The sequence below is a fragment of the Narcine bancroftii genome, chromosome 1 (assembly GCF_036971445.1).
Source record: "Narcine bancroftii isolate sNarBan1 chromosome 1, sNarBan1.hap1, whole genome shotgun sequence".
In the NCBI taxonomy this organism is placed as follows: domain Eukaryota; kingdom Metazoa; phylum Chordata; class Chondrichthyes; order Torpediniformes; family Narcinidae; genus Narcine; species Narcine bancroftii.
Genome location: NC_091469.1, coordinates 330826854 through 330845142, shown reverse-complemented (window position 1 = coordinate 330845142; position 18289 = coordinate 330826854). Strand labels below are relative to the sequence as shown.

The 18289-nt window shown below is 42.2% G+C and overlaps 1 protein-coding gene across 1 annotated transcript; it reads right to left on the bottom strand.

The window, feature by feature from the left end:
* Nucleotides 1-1163: 1163 nt before the first annotated feature.
* On the bottom strand, nt 1164-14077 carry rbfa (ribosome binding factor A). The gene is made up of 7 exons (XM_069908621.1): nt 13723-14077; nt 9225-9267; nt 8228-8401; nt 3217-3329; nt 2959-3043; nt 2686-2768; nt 1164-2294 (listed from the first exon to the last, which is right to left on the bottom strand). Exons 1-7 carry the CDS (start codon nt 14058-14060, stop codon nt 1889-1891), a joined length of 1242 nt encoding a protein of 413 aa, XP_069764722.1. The 5' UTR covers nt 14061-14077; the 3' UTR covers nt 1164-1888.
* Between the last annotated feature and the right edge of the window lie 4212 nt (nt 14078-18289).

Genomic DNA, 18289 nt, shown 5'->3' with positions numbered 1-18289 from the left:
ATTTCGGTCATTTCTGAACAGTCAGTTTATCTCACCTCTTATTTCTCTATGTAGTGTGAAAGCAAATCCCAGTCAGGTCAGGAAGAAAACGATAAATAACTCGTATCAGAGGACTTCTCCTGGAACCAGCAGATTGATACACTGTGAAGGCAGCACACCAAAGCACCTACCTTCTAGGAATTCTGAGATTTTGAATGTTGCCAAGCATCCACCAAACTTCTACATGTGTACTACATATAGTTTACTGACTGGTTGCATCAGCACCTGGTTTGGAAACATTATTGGCCAAGAATGCAGAAGGCTGTAGAACACAGCTAATATCATAAAGGACCTCTATCATCCTGGTCACAATCTCTTCCTATTGCCACCTTCAGGAGCTAGATAAAGCAGCCTCAAGTCCAGCACCTCAAGGTTCAAGCACATTTTGTTCCCAGGACCTTTACCTTTCCCTAACCAGGTTGATTTATAGGACTAGGTGTTACAATCCCGGACATTTCACTATTAGATTGATACTCTCTCTCAGAGTAAGCAGTCAGTTGACTCAATTACAATAATGGATGACACTAGGAAACATTATCCAGTATTGCAACTTCTTCAGTTGTATTCCCTGTTATCATTGGACGTTTCTGCCAAGGCAGGCCCACACAAGCTAATCATATCTGTTTCTCCTAGTGGTCATTTAGAGCCCAGATAGGATACCTCCTTTTCAGCCAGTGCCTCAGCTGTTGGGAGAGGGATTTATTGCCTTTCTGCGGGGCTTCCCTGAGATTTTTACTTTAGTTTGGTCATGGATTTGGCAACAAATCCCCTACAACTGACTTCAACTGGGTGCACCCTCAATTTCCAGTCTTGCTCTTCTGCTTCTATGGCAAAATTAGTACAATGTCATGTCTTCCACTAATCCAGGATCAAATATGTGTTCTGCATTAACTGGATCCATGAATATACATGGTCTTATTATTCTTCTCAGAGTAATCATATTTATATTTTGCATATGAATTTAATTTATGTGCCTCTGTTGATGGACCAAACAAGAATTTCAGTACATTTGTACATTGTACTAATGTGTATGACAATAAACCTATCTCATCTCCTCTTAAAATCATTTGCTGTTTGAATTATTTTCAACAGATGGCAATAAATGATACCCAGTGAAAAAAGACCAAAGTATAATGAAGGTTTATAATCAAGTACAAAAACAATACTTGGCTAGCATGTTTAAGGGACACTGATGTTTCCCTCTTGACAATCATGGATTATGAGGGCATTACAAAGTTAATGAATTGTGCCTCGTGACTCTATACATGCAGAATCAGACGGACGGGTTGCCAGCTGCTATAGTGACTTTCAGCATACCTTCTTCAGAAAATAACACATACAGTAAAACTCCCATTATCTGGAATTCAAGTAGCTGGAAGCCTCAAGCAACTGGTTAAAAAAAAACTCAGAAAATAAATGTTTTAAAAAAATGAAAGTTTAAAATTGGTGCCCACCCTAGCAGTTAGTTCGCCAGTCATACAGCACGCAATCTCAAGCAACCAGAAAATGTACTTATCTGGCATCTACCAATCCCCATACCAGATACCTTCTTTTTCCCCAAAATTTTAGACATACAGCACGGTAACAGGCCCTTTTGGCCCACAAGTCTGTGCTGCTCAATTACACCCAATTGACCTACAAGCCCCAGTACGTTTTATTGTATGCAACTTCAGCCATGGAATTTTAACAAAGTGAATATTGTAATAATGTAATTTACAAAATAACCATCATAGTTCATTTTTGGGATCAAGGAGGGATGAAGGATAATAATCTAAATGTTTGATCAAAGCTCAGCGCTAAAGAATCAAAATGTAATTACAAATTTAGAGAATTTTGACTGTAAAAAAAATCATTTAAAATCTTCTTGATCTTCCTCCAATTGAAACTCGTTCATTTCGTCATTTAATTCTTTCAGTTCCTCTTCCCTGTCTAAGAATGTGTCTGAAGTGCTTATGCGGTATTTTTCCAACAGGTACATCTCTGGTGTGATATCAACAACACTGCGATCAAATTTCTTCTTTCTTTTTAGTTTTTTTAGCTGAGCTATTTGATTCAGATGCTGTTCTGACAATGTTAAATTATTTGTTTCCAATATCTTTTGAGTACTTTTCTTTTTGTATTCCAGTATTAATTTGTTCAGCAAATCGTGGTTAATACCAAAAAGGTCAGGTTCTGGAGATGATGGTGGCAGGTGTGATGAGACTGGAATAGATTCCTGATGAGTAGACTTCAGAGCATAGTCTGCATTAAATTGCCTAGAATAAAAAAAAACTGACATTGTAATCCAGAGAAAATCAACTTTGGACAAGAATTGATTTTGGGCACAGCGAATGCCAAATAAAAATACTAAATTCTATTCAGTTAGTCTTCTCATAACAACTGTGAAATATAATGTAATGAAATTAACATAGCTAATTGTTACTACTGATAAATTGACCTGTAAAATTTTAATGCAGGAAAATCTTACGATCAGACAAAATAATCTGTCACACGCTGGTATTACCCTCACTGCCTTTACTATTTCTCAAAGAACAATAGCTTTCCAATTATAAACACAACTTAAGCAACTAATATTCTTTATCCATTTCTTTCAGGCAAATCTTCCATATTAAAACATCTTTAAATAATAATATAAATGGTAATTACCCAAAATGCTTTGAGTCCCAAACTTGTGATACATCAACAGTCTCTTCAGAGCCATAATCAGCAATTTCCAACAACCTCTCCACCTGCATTTTAAATAATATGTTAAGTAGCAATAACATCCATGGTTTCCTGATTGTGACTAATGAAATTACATTCTTGGGTAGTCTACACAGGGACAATTGTGAAGGTTTGGCATTACCCGAAGCTTCATTAGCTGGCATGAAACTTTCTACTTGCATTTGATTTCACCATAGAAATGTGATTTTTACCCACCTCAGCAATTGCTTCTTGTGCTCGGTCTCTAACAAAGACCACAGGTGGAACACAACCCATGACTTGATGTGTTATAAGAAGGTGTCTAGAAATAATATGTAACAGATTAAAATCATCAACCTTCAAATCAACAAATGCCAACAGTACATTTTCATTAACAATTTTTGAGTACTATATTGAATGTTAATTTAGTTAGCATCTATTGCCAGAATAATGATCAAGGCCTCCATTTAACTGAAAGGCATTGATGGTGCATACCTTACACGAGAAGAATATTTTTCTAAGATTTTTTGAATGCGATTATCTTTTTCCAGCAACCCACTTGGTACCCAGTAGGCACGACATGCTGAAAAATCCACGGTCAACAGAACCTGAAACAGCAGCACAGTCCAATTTTATTGGCAAAATGTAAACTATTATTAAATTGTCAGTTAGCTGGATTTTATACCATCACTACGACTGGGTTACGTCTAATCAATTTGTTTTTTTTTAAAAAGACATACAGCATGGTAACAGGCCATTTTAGCCCACAAATCTGTGCTATCCAATTAATACCCAATTAACCTACATCTCTGCTATATTCCAAATGGTGGGAGGGAACCGGAGCCCCTGAGGAAACCCACACATACACGGGGAGTATGTACAAAGTCCTTATAGACAGCGTTGGATTTGAACTCTGGTCCCGATAATAGACAATAGACAATAGGAGCTGGAGTAGGCCCTTCGGCCCGTCAAGCCAGCACCGCCATTTTACAGATCATGGCTGATCACTACCATCAGTACCTACGTCAACCATTTCCACAATTATAAAATCACCAATAAAATTTCTTTTCATATGAATGTTTGATGTTTTTCAAGGGGAGTGGAATACTCAACCCCCATTTCAATTCTACTCTAATTTCATCTTTGGTTTGAGCTTCTCAAAACTTTTGAAGGATTTTAAGAATCTAAAATTACTTTTCAAAACAATTTGTTCCTTTTCTGTTTTATAATAGAGCACATAGACCATAGAACATTACAGCATACCACAGGCCCTTTGGCCCATAATGTTGTCCTGACCTCTATAAACCTAATACCCATTACTCTCTATTTTTCTTGCATCATGTGCCTGAGTTTTTTAAATGTCCCTGGCAATGCATTCAAGGTACCCACTACTCTGACAAAAAAACATACCCCTCATATCTCCCAAAAACTTCCCACCCCTTACCTTATACAGATGTCCTCTGGTATTTGCTAATGTTTCCCTGGCTGGCCACCCTACCTAAGCCTCTCATAACCTTGTGAGCCTCTATTAAGTCACATCTAATGGTTCTTCACTCCAAAGAGAAAAGCCTGTTAACCTTGCCCCATATGACACATTCTCCAATCCAGGAACATCCTCGTAAATCTCCTCTGCATCCTCTCCAAAGCATCCTTCCTGTAACAAGATGCCCAGAATTGAACACAATTCTGGTCTCACCAGAGATTTAGAGCTTCAACATTGCCTCATGGCTCTTAAACTCAGTAAGTCAAGTCACTATTTATCGTTCATACCATGCTCACACAGTAAGACGAGATAGCATTTCTCCAGGACCATGGAACATATTTACATAAATATAAGTTAGAATGGAAGTTAAACACATTGAAATATTAAAATATTAAGATGTATACAGTAAAAGTCCACGGTACACTATTCATGTATGTCCTGGGAATTCAGGAGCCTGATGGCTTGGGGGAAAAAACTGTTGCCCAATCTGGACCCGAGTGTTATGGTACGTCCTACCAGATGGCAGTCTCCCTGTTTCTTCAACACTAACTGCACTCCGCCTATCTTTACATCATCTGCAAACTTGGCCACAATCCAAATCATTAATATGCAAAAAATTTTTTAAAAACTTAATTTATGATATTTAAAAAAAAGTACAAAGTATAAACCCCATTATTACAAAAGTAGATTAGTAAAATAGATAATCTTAATCAATACATTAATCCCTCAATGTAACCCAGCCCAACCCCCACCCCTTAACAAAAAAAACCCCAAACTATCCTATTTCTACAACTATTGGAGCCTGTAGAAAGATTAAAATACCTTAAAGCAACATATACAAATATTAGTTCATGAAAATAATCAAAATAACATAATTAGCATATATTAAGACCCATATATTTTTAAATATAGATCCCACATTTTAATAAAAAGAATAATTATCATGTAATCTATATGTTATTTTTCTAACGAAATACACGATTTTAGTTCCACCTTAACATACTAATCTCTGCTTTATCTTTCCATGTTACTGCAATACATTTTCTCGCAACAGCTAAAGTGAATAAAGGCAATCTGAAATTTATCTAAATGCAAACCTCTTAAATTTGTCATAAACCCCAATAAAAAACAACAAAGGGTCAAGCAATAATTGAATGTTATACAATCATTCCAAAAATTGTCCAACTTTTAACCAAAAATTTTGCACTTTTTCATATAACCATACCGAATGTAAGAAAGTACCTTTTTGTTCCCCACACTAAAAACATAAATCTGAATCCCTAAACTCATCTTTTCAACTTCTCTGGTGTCAAATATAATTGATGTACAAGATTGTAATTAACTAAATTATACCTTACATTAATCAATTTGGTTACTGCATTTTCACATATCTTTAACCAATCATCCTCCAATATAGCAAGTTGTAATTCTTTTACCCATTTATTTTTTATTCTAAAAACATCAAGTTTTTTTCATCTTCTCCTGTAATAAACTATACATTTCTGAAATAAATCATTTTTTCAACGACTCTGTAATTAATTTCTCAAATCTAGACAAATTAGAAAGTTTAATTTATTTTCCTAAATTATCTTTTAAAAAAGTTCATATTTGATAATAGGCAAATATTGAATTCGTTGAAATATGAAATTTTCTTTGCAATTGAGTAAAAGAAAATGTCCTTTCTCAAAAAAATCTTCTACCTTTTTAATACCTTTTAAATCCCATTCCTTTAAATAATAACTATCCATAGAAAATGGTTTTTCTATATATAGGAGTCCGACCAGAAATTTTACCCTTAGATCCAATTAAACAATCTCTTTTATACCAAATATCAATTAAATGTCGAAGCACTGGAACACTAACTGATTTCAAAAGACTTGGTCTCCACCTATATATAAATGAAGTTACATCACTTTCCAAAAGTTGGCTTAATTCTACTCTAACCCATATAGGAGTTTGTTCCCTACCTAGCATTCGATTAATAAATTTCAATTGAGCTGCCTCATAATAGTTTTCGAAATTAGGTACCTGAAGGCCTCCTAATGCTTATTTCCAAGTCAATTTTTGCAATGAAACTCTAGATAATTTATACTTCCATAAAAATAAACGAACAGCTGAATTTAATTCCTTAAAAAAGATTTTGATAAAGAACATGGAATAGACTGAAAAAGATATTGTATTTGAGGAAATACATTCATTTTAATGCAATTCACCCTTCCTATTAAAGTTGATGGTAAATCCTTCCATTTCTTCAAATTTGCTTTGATTTTGCTTAACAAAGGTACGTAATTCAACTGATGTAATTGATTAATCCATATTTATTACAACTTCTAAATACTTTATTTTTTCAGACCAACAAAATTGAGTAATCTGCTTACTCTCCAAATAATCACCTTTTGAAACAGGTCACTCTTATCCCAATTAATTTTATAACCAGACATCTCTCCATAATATTGCAAACAAGTCTGCAAATGAACTAAAGATTGTTTGGGATCAGATAAATAGATTAATACATTATCCGCAAATAAATTAATTTTATATTCATCACCCCCAACAATACCTTTAATATTAATAATTTGTCTAATAAATTGAGCTAGAGGTTCAATAACCAAAGCAAACAAAGCTGGAGACAATGGACAACCCTGTCTTGTTGACCTTGATAAATGATGATGATATTACTCCATTTGTCACTACTCTAGCTGAAGAGTTATTATATAGAGCTTTTACCCATCTAATAAAAACTGGGCCAAATTTAAAATGTTCTAACACTTTAAATAAAAAATGCCATTCAATGCAATCAAGTGCCTTTTCTGCATCCAAAGTCATTACCAAAGGTAAATCATTTCGTTCTCTTGAAACATTAATGATATTAATTTAACAACATTATCAGCTGAATAATGACCTGGAATAAATCCTGCCTGATCCACATGAATTAACTTTAGTAAGTACTTCACATTCCTATTTGCCTGTACTTTAGCTACAATTTTATAATCAACATTTAATAAAGAAATTGGTCTATATGAAGGTACTTTTAATGGATCTTTATCTTTCTTTGGAAAAAATCATAATCAATGCTCTAAAAAAAAAAGATTCTGGAAGAGAAGACATTTCTACTGCTTGTGCTAATACTTGACGGAATATCAGAAGTAATAAGTCATAAAATTCTAATTAAATCCATCTTCTCCTGGAGATTTTCCATTTGGCATCATTTGCAGCACTTCCTTAATTTCCAAGTCCGTAAAGGAGAATCTAATTCTTGAGATTCAAAACCATTCAAAAAAAGATCTAACCCTCCCAAAAAAGATTCTACTCTATCTTCATCATAGTTAATAAGCAACATTAAAAGCAGTAGCCCCAACACCGACCCCTGTGGAACATCACTAGCAACTGGGAGCCAACCAGAATTTGATCCCTGTATTCCGACTCTCTGCTTCCTGCCAATCAGCCAATGCTCAACACATGCTAGCAGGTTTTATGTTACACCATGGGCACTTATCTTGTTAATTAACCTCATATGCAGCACTTTGTCAAAGGCCTTCTGAAAATCCAAATACACAAAATCTGAAAATCCAAATACACAAAATCTACCTTATCTCCTTTATCTTGCCCACTCGTCACTTCTTCAAAGAACTTCAGTAGGTTTGTCAACAATATTTCCCTTATGGAAATCATGCTGGCTTTGTGGGAGAGACTAGGACTAGAGGGTATAGTTTAAGAATACATGGAAGGCCCTTTAGGACAGAGATGAGAATTTTTTTTTATCCAGAGAAGTGTGGATCTGTGGAATGCTTTGCCGCAGAGGGTGTTAGGAGCAGATTTGCTGGATATGTTCAAAAGGGAGATAGATAAGGCTTTCGTGGGCAGGAGAGTTAAGGGCAGGGAATGGACACTGACAGAGAATGATCAGCCATGATCTGAAAAATGGTGCTGCTGGCTCGAAGGCCCAATTGGCCTACTCCAGCACGTACTGTCTATTGTCTATCTTGTCACCTGCCTCCAAGTAATCTGTAAAGATGGTCTTACCTTGGATATCTCCACTTTTTCGTCATATACTTCTTGGCTGACTTCAGAACTATTCAATAGATCTGTGATTGCTTTATAAAGAACTTTATTGAGGGTTCTCATTCGGATGGTGTCCTCCCTCTTCATCTTGTGTTGAGATTTTAATGAATTCTCCAAACCCAAGGGCTTGTATAACTATACAAAAAAATCAGCAGAACTAATGTAGAATCTTATTTTAAACAAATGATAGCTATACATTTTCCAAAATGGCTTAAATCTAGCTCGATTAATTTCATTCATATTCTAATGTGAAACCATGGGTCAGAATCAAGAGATCATTCACAAATTGTCACATGATCAAGGCAAACTGTTTTGTGATATATTGTTCTTGGTTTCAATGGTTTCTTGCCATTCAAGGTTCTCTTACCTTACCAATCCTATTTTTTCTTTGCACTGAACATGGCTATCTTCGACTTTAATTAGTTAATCCTCAAACAACTTTGAAATGTCAGTTTTGCGCTTGCCAGTAATAACTGCTCCCAGTTTACTGCCCCTTGTTCCTGTCTAATCATGTGCACATATTCATTTTGGGTGACTAAACCAGCAATCTAAGACAGTTTAAAAAAAAACCCTATTTGGAGCCAATAAAAAGGGAGCACTTTTATTACATGGATTATTTTGCGAGCAGCCCAAATATATTTTGTAGGGAACTAATGTCCAAATCATAGATTGTATTTGCCTATGAGTGGATGCCTTGAAAAAATGTTTTCCAATTAATAACACGGTCTGTTAGCCTTTGAAGTTTAATTAAAAGGCTCCATTCCTGGTTTTTGCCAAGACAAGTCATGAGTTCTTTATTTAATTTAAGTATTTGACTTAAGGAGGCTATTCACTGCAACAGAAACTACACAAATTCCCTTTAATAATTAGACTAACAAGTTTCTTGCCCAAATTGGCAGAGATCAGGTGCATTGACTTTGGCCAACAAAAGTCAGTAATTGACTAAGCCTGTTCTTACCAGCTGTGAACCCAGTGAAGGACTTTCATACCAAAACTTCTTCCTGAAATAGAAGCAAAAAACAGGTTGAGATAGACATTCAGAATGAAAAGTGGTAATTCCAGACCAAGCTGAAGAATCAACTATGACTGAACTTCCAAGGCTTTACATTCCACAAGGTGAAACAAGGAAATACAATCAATTACACTACATCTCTTTCATTCAAACTCAATACCTGATATGCTTGCTTCAAAAGAAGTAAACAATGAAGAACCATCACAAGCATCACAGAACCTTCAGAAAGCATCCAAGAATGGATGGAGTATCTGGCTAGGTCCTTCAAACTTGTACAAACCAAATGGCTGGAGTTTTTGCAACCATTTTCAACCACTGTAGTGGTCAGAGGCCCCCACCTCCATCATTCCAGGCGCCAGAAAGAGCAATGGCTTTCAGCTGGTGGCAATGACATCATCTACCATGAAGAAATGCTTAAGTGGTTGGTTATAGAGCGAATCAACTCCTAGCTCAGGAAGGACCTGGACCTATTCAGTTCACCTATCATTACAACAGGTCCATTCTAATGCCCTCCATTCGACATTAGATCAAGATCAAATAAACATCTACATCAAGTTGTTCACTGATTACAGCTCGACTTCAACACCATCATAACAGCAAAACCTATGGTCAAGCTAAGGGACATGGGACTCTATCCATTCCTCTGCAATTGGACCCTCGTCTTCCTCATTGGCAGAGTCCAATCCATGCAGATTGGCAATATCCCTCTTCCTCAATGACCATCCTCACAGGCTATGACAGCATGGTTGGCATAGTAGTACAACGCCTTTACAGCATCAGTGATCAGGACCGGAGTTTGAATCCCACGCTATCTGTAAAGAGATCGTACATTCTCCCCACAACTATGTGGATTTTTCCTGGGGGCTTCGGTTTCTTCCTACCCTTCAAAAAACATACCGGGGGTGTAGGTTAATTGGGTGGCATGGACACATGGGAGAAATAGCCTGTTACCGTGCTGTATGTCCAATTTTTAATTTATAAATTTAAATCATTACAGGCTATGACCATCATCACTGGCTATAATTCTTGGTTCTTTACTCTATTTCCTATACACTCATGAATGCATAGCCAAATTCATCTGCAATTCAATCTATAAATTCATTGACTCCACCATTGTTGTCCGAATAACTAAAAATTAGAGGTCTGAACACAGGATGGAGATCGAAAGGTTGGTTGAGTGGTGCCTGAACAATCTTGCCCTCAACGCCAACAAGACCAATGAGCTTATGGTCGATTTTAGGAAGGGGGGGAGCCAAGGAACCACATCCCTGTATCCCTATCCACACTGATGGGTAACTGTGAACTAAGGCACATTTTTGCCCCTACTTTCTGAGAATACTTGGTCAAACCTGCAGCTGCAGTGTGGAAAGTATACTGAGTGGTTGCATCACAACCTGGTTTGGTAATTCAAGTGCCCAGGAATGCAGAAGGCTGCAGAAGGGAGCAAACATAGCCAGTCCATCACAGGCTCTGACCTTCCATCCATTGCTGGCATTTATATTTTATTAAGGTTTCATGGCTCCAAAGCAGAAAGTTCAAATTACCAGGTGATTAGAATTCAATCAATAATCTCAGAAAGAAAATTCTTTTTAGCAGTGGCATGCTACAAATGCTACAAAACTGCTCCGATTAGTTCTCTGTTGGGAAGGACAAACAGATGAGTCAAACAAAAGATTTTATAGATTACTTGCTGAGTTTACTAAATTGAAGGATTCCCAATACAGCAGCAAGTTTTCCAACTTCAAAAGAACAAAGCACTGTTGATGTTGCAAAAGTGAGAGCAAAGTCTTTCCAGAAAAGATGCTCTCTGCAGCAATGTCTAAACCTCAAGGGGGGAGGGGTGGCACTGATGGGATGGGTAGCGATTGATGGAGAGGGCGAAGGGTGGCAATGGCATTAGGAGTATTAGCATTTATAGTGGATTTTTTTAAAACCCTATTCACGTCAATTAAGTTACAACAGTGGTTTTCAAACTTTTTCTTTCCACTCACATACCTTTTTAAGTAATTCCTATACCATTGGTGCTCTATGATTAGAAAGGGATTACTTAAGGTGATATGTGAATGGGAAGGGAGGTTGAGAATCATTGCTCTAGTCCCAATTGTTACTGAAATATTTTGCTTGAGAAAAATTGTCATTGGCCCATTTCCTTTGAAATTATGAAACCGTGCACATAACAGTGGTTTCAACCTTTTTCTTTTCATTCACATTCTTCTGGCTATTCATCCCATAGGTTGATGATGGCTCCTTTCAGTCAGTTTGTGGAGTTTGTTATGAGGATGCCCCTCTCCTCAGAAAGGAACAGTGTGTGCATGAGTAGATTTAGCTAAGTAGGGGTTGCACAGGTCCAGACCGACCCTCTCGACATCCCCTCCTGAATCCAGCAGCATGGTGAGGTCAAAGATGGCTGAGGGTGGGGGAAGTTCTGTTGCAGTGAATGCTCAGACCAAGCTTTGATACAAGGGATGCCTTTTCTGTGCTGCACGGCACATGTTTTGCTAGATGGCCGTAACCCTTTAGGAGGGTTCATCTGCCCTTACTAATTGCAGAGCACCTATTGGCATAGGGAAAACTTAAGGTGGTATGTAAGTGGAAAGAAAAAGGTTGAAACAACTGAGTTGCAAGATATAAAATAAAAAGCAATCAACCACAACTCCATCTATCTTTCCCACAAAGGTCAATCATACTCCATTGCAAATGATTGGGGCTATGCCAGAAGCACTATCTGGTGCTGAAGGGAGAGATACACAGCAAAATATCCTTGGCTCTGAACCTGTGAAACAAATCTAGAATACAGAGCAAGGATACAGCATAAAGTCGAGCTCGCAGATTGGACACTTGTTGAATGGCAGGGCAGACTCTTGGAGGTCCTTTGGCCTACATCTAGGAAAAACCCAACACCCAACCCCAACCAACCAATTTTCCCCTGCAGCCGCTGCAACTGTGTCTGCCTGTCCAGCATCGGACTTGTCAGCCACAAACGAGCCTGCAGCTGACGTGGACTTTTACCCCCTCCATAAATCTTCGTCCGCGAAGCCAAGCCAAAGAAGAAGATATGTCAAATACAGATTACTGTAATCTGGAATGCAGTGTGGAAGCAGATTCTATGGTAGCATTCGATAGGCAGAGGCCACAACATTGTATGGCCACAGAAAAAAAACAAAGCTGGGGAATTGTATGATTTAGTTTGCCTTTTCAGTGCCATCCCCATCCCATCTACCCCCCACATATCCCCATCCCACCCCCACCCCCCATTCCTACATCCCCATTCCGACCCCTCCATATCCCCATTCCGACCCCTCCATATCCCCATTCCGACCCCTCCATATCCCCATTCCGACCCCTCCATATCCCCATTCCGACCCCTCCATATCCCCATTCCGACCCCTCCATATCCCCATTCCGACCCCTCCATATCCCCATTCCGACCCCTCCATATCCCCATTCCGACCCCTCCATATCCCCATTCCGACCCCTCCATATCCCCATTCCGACCCCTCCATATCCCCATTCCGACCCCTCCATATCCCCATTCCGACCCCTCCATATCCCCATTCCTACCCCTCCATATCCCCATTCCTACCCCTCCATATCCCCATTCCTACCCCTCCATATCCCCATTCCTACCCCTCCATATCCCCATTCCTACCCCTCCATATCCCCATTCCTACCCCTCCATATCCCCATTCCTACCCCTCCATATCCCCATTCCTACCCCTCCATATCCCCATTCCTACCCCTCCATATCCCCATTCCTACCCCTCCATATCCCCATTCCTACCCCTCCATATCCCCATTCCTACCCCTCCATATCCCCATTCCTACCCCTCCATATCCCCATTTCCACCCCTCCATATCCCCATTTCCACCCCTCCATATCCCCATTTCCACCCCTCCATATCCCCATTTCCACCCCTCCATATCCCCATTTCCACCCCTCCATATCCCCATTCCCACCCCTCCATATCCCCATTCCCACCCCTCCATATCCCCATTTCCACCCCTCCATATCCCCATTTCCACCCCTCCATATCCCCATTTCCACCCCTCCATATCCCCATTTCCACCCCTCCTCATCCCCATTCCCACCCCTCCATATCCCCATTTCCACCCCTCCATATCCCCATTTCCACCCCTCCATATCCCCATTTCCACCCCTCCATATCCCCATTTCCACCCCTCCATATCCCCATTTCCACCCCATATCTCCATTTCCACCCCATATCTCCATTCCCCCTATCCCCATTCCCACCCCATATCTCCATCCCCCCCCATATCCCCATTCTCCATCCCCCCCATATCCCCATTCTCCCTCCCCCCCAATAAAACAACTGCCGCCTCTCCAAATTCTGGTTCGAGTCCCCCCTGCTCCCCTAGATGGCAAATTGTTGAATTGGCAAACTTGCACTAATATTTACAAACTGGGTCCTTGAAAAGAGCTTACTTTGTCTTGGAAAGGAATTTTTTGAGCGGACTTTTCTTCGCGAGCGCGCATCCAGTCGTGTGCACGTGCATCCGCTGAGCTTTGTGCACGAGCTGGCCCTTCCGCGAAACCCAGCCCGCTCGCAGCACGCTCCCCAGGACAGCAGCCGCCGCCATCAAGGGGGTGAGGCCTGCCACCTGGGCTTGCGGCGAAAACGAAAAGCCAACTGTCTGCAGGTGTCCACCGCGCTCGTCTCGGCCAGCGGAGGGGGGCTTGGCCGATGACGGGAGCAGGCGAAATGAACCGACAAAGCAACCTCGGCAGCAAGAACTGAACCGGTGTCTGACCAAAGTGCGCATGCGCTGCCCTGCCCACAGTTATCCCATTGGGCGTGACCTGTGCACATGTCACTCACAGGTCCTTCTGGTGGCGGGCATCGCGAAGCTGACACTGGTGGGAGCCAGCCCTTGGACCGGTGCAGGGGGGAGCCAGGAATATAACATCAAGAATGTAATGATGCAAGCAAGGACAGATGTTCCTAAATCTAGTTCTGAATTGAAGTAAACACAGAATCCTGGAGAGTCTTGGCAGGTACACTGTTTGACCTGCTGAGGTTCTCCAGCATTGTAATTTTTTTTACTTTAATAACTGCGACTGCAGACTTTCATGTTTCACTCCATCCCTTTTCACTCTTCCTGAGAATCTTTATAAAACTTCTCTGTTACCTCCTTGAAATGTTCAATCATTCCAGCCAAGACAAAATAAAATGTCAACTCTCTTTGATTGAGCACAGCATGGTTAGGGACACAATTAGAGCGTCAGCGACCATGGTTCGAATCCAATACTGTCTGTGAGGAGTTTGTATGTTCCCCAGATGTTCTGTTTCTTCCTACCCTCCAAAACGCTTGGGGTTATAGGTTAATTTGGGCGGTACAAGTTTAAATGGCTGGAGTGAAACACCAAAGTGTGCAGATGGTGATATGTATATACTGTTCTGTGTACAAGTGGCTGGACCACCCACTGATGACTCGATCCCCTGTAACCCCTCCCCTGTGACCTGGCCTCCCTGCCCCATTCCATTCATTCAAGCATGTGGAGATGGGCTAGCTGAAATCTAATGTGTATTAAAGCCTATTGTCCCTCACTCAACCTTTGGAGTCATTGGTAGTGCGTATCAATATAAAACACATTCATTTTCCACATGGGATGGACAAGCTGCTGTGACGCAACAGACTCAAAATCGATCCACAGATGCCTGGAGCTGCTGAACGGTATGAGCAGTGGATCACCTGCTTCACAAACTTCCTCGAGGTCGCAGCGGGCCTGGTGGACTTGAACGAGAAGAAACTCAAGATCCTGCAAGCTCGAGTGGGCCACCGAGCATACCTGATGATCCGGAACTGCACAAACTACCCGGAGGCCATGGCTGATTTATGCAATCTCTACCGACCCCGGGTGAATGAAGTGTACTCATGGTACTGGCTGGCCTCGAGGAGACAGCAACCTGGTGAGTCCATGGATGATTTCCTCCGAGCACTGTACGACCTGGGGAGAGACTGCTGGGGAACTGCTACAGCCCCTGTGCCTATAGCCCAGTGCGTGGACGAGCTGGTCCAAGATGCCTGTGTGGCCGGAGTGATCGTCGGCGACTGCTCGAGGAGAACAAGCTGCCCCTGAAGAGAGCCTTCCAGCTTGCCAAGACCCTTGACTCGGCCCAATGCTACACCGATAAGATCACCGGTAAGAACGGGGCCTCCACCTGCAGACCACAGGCGCCACCGTGTTGGGAACCCACATCACAGACTGCCTCCACAATAGCAAGCCACAACCCTGCCACCACGCTGCGATCGGACACCCGAGGTGCAACTTCTGCAGCCAGCAGAAGCACCCCAGACGGCTAAGGAGGCAATCTGTTTGGAATGCTGGAAGAAGGGAAATTACTAGTGTGTCTGTAAGTCTAAACCCTCCTGAGCGAGCACTGCGGCACTGACCACATCCGGCGCTGAATAGCTCAACCACGTGCGTGACTCAAGAGTCGCTATCGTACCTAGTGTCTCCTCCACCCTCCTGGATGATGTCATTTCCACCTTCTGCTACTAGGATGATGTCATTTCCTCCTTCCACCGATGTGACAACTTACCAGCAGGGCCTCACCTCTGACAGCAACGACCCGATCCTGTCTTCCGTGACTCTGAACTAGGGCAGCCCTCATCCGAATGCCCATTCAATGATGGAGATTGAGATAAACAGGAAAATAACTAACTTCCTGTTCGACAGTGGGAGCACAAAGAGCTTTATCCACCCAGACACTGCCCAGAAACTCTCTCTCTCTCTCTCTCTCTCTCAGACCCACGAGCGGCACCATCTCTATGACTGCTAAGAACCAATCCGCTGAGATCTGGGGGTACTGCATAGCGTCGATAATGGTGGGGGGGTGAATGTTATGATAACTTTCATTTGCTTGTAATGCCACAGCTCTGTGCACTGATACCCTTGGGCCTTGACTTCCAGAGCCAGTTTAGGAGTGTGACAATGGCATTTGGAGGACCACAACCACCCATAACAGTTCACAACCATTCATAACAGTTCACAACCCCTGATTCACAGCCCCTCCTGCCAGCAGCCAGCTTCCGCCTGCGGAGTCTCCACCCTCCACATATCCCCTCCGTCATTATTTGAGAACCTGACCCCGGACTGCAGGCTCATCAGACGAAAAGCAGGCACTATAGTGTTGAGGACAGGCATTTATAAAGTCTGAGGTGCAGTGACTCCTGGCAGAGGGGATCATAGCTCCCAGCTCAAGCTCGTGGAGAGCCCAAGTCATGGTGGTCAGGGGTGGGAGCAAATCCCATATGGTGATCGATTACAGTCAGACGGTCAACTGCTTCACACTCATCTAGATGCTTACCCCCTCCCCTGGATAACCAATATGGTCAATAAAATACCCCAGTACACTTGAAGTCAGCATGCTACCAACTCTTCCTTCGCCTGGGGTACCACAAATATACCGCCTTCGAAGCAGAAGGCAGACTCTATCACTTCCTCAGGATGCTCTTCGGAGTCACCAACAGGGTCTCAGTGCTCCAAAGGGAGATGGATCAGATGGTAGACAGGCATAAACTGACAGTAATGTTCCCCTATCTTGACAATGTCACCATCTGCAGCCACAATCAGCAGGACCACGACGCAAACCTGGCAAAATTTCTCCATACAGCCAAGTCCCTTAATTTGACTTATAACAAGAAGTGTGTGTTTAGTACCATTCGCCTGGCCCTCCTTGGATGCATCATGGTGCATGGTGTAATTTCCCCCCCAACCCCAACCACATGCATGCCCTTATGGAATTCCCAACACCACACAACCTCAAGGCGCTGAAATGGTGCCTGTGGTTCTTTTCTTACTATGCCCAGTGGGTGCCCAATTATGCTGATAAGGCCCACCCTTTAGAAAGGTCCACGTTTCCCCTTATTGGCAGAAGCCCAGGCGGCATTCAACCAAATCAAGTCTCAGACCAGACACTGTTGAGTCTGTGCGGAATGTAAACTGCAGTTCTTCAGGCCCGACAAAACACACCTCATCACAGCCAAGCGCCCCTTGAACAGCTGAGTGTCGATATCAAGAAACCCCTGCCCTCAACCTAGAGGAACATCTATTTCCTCACATCATCGACGAGTTCTCCAGATTCCCGTTTGGCATCCCCTGTCCCGACATGACCTCTGCCATGGTTATCAGGGCATTCCGCAGTGTGTTCAACCTGTTTGGGTACCTGCATTATATCCATAGTGATCGGGGGTTCTCCTTCATGAGTGACGATCTGCAGCAGTCCCTGTTGGCTAGAGGCATAGCCACTAGTAGGACCACAAGCTATAACCATAGGGGAAACAGCCAGGTGGAGCCATAAAATGTCACCGTTTGGAAGGTGATCCTCCTGGACCTTAAATCAAAAGGCCTAGCGGTGTCTCATTGCAGGAAGTCCTGCCAGAGGCACCCCATGCCATCCAATCTCTCCTATGCAGTACTACTAAATATGACCCCACATGAACACATGTTTTCCTTCCCCAGGAGATTGGCGACCGGAACCACTCTGCCACCCTGGCTCTAATCTCCAGGACCCATCCTGCTGAGGAAACGTGAGAGGCCATAAGACCGATCCGTTAGTGGAACAGGTGCAGCACATGCACACTAACCCACAATATGCTTACGTCCAGTACCCCAACAGCCGTGAGGACACAGTCCCTATCCACGACTGGCGCATGCTGGAGACACCCACCCACCCCCGGCCACCACATACATACACATCGTCCCCAACAGGGATTTGATGCAGGCTAGCGATGCCCCCCCTGGGACCCACACCACATGCCTGGGACCCTTGCCCAGCTGAGCCGTCCACCACGACAGCCCCCACAGACAACTAAACCCCACCCCTATGGCAAAATCCTTGCCCCACCCCCCGCCTCAAGACACCCAGCCAGCAACAGAGCTGACCAGTACACCCCTGGCGTAGCTGCGCCTGTCACGGAGGCAGAGGAAGCCACCTGACTGGCTGAACCTTTAGGACTGGGTTTTGTTTTTTTGAAGAGGGGGTGAA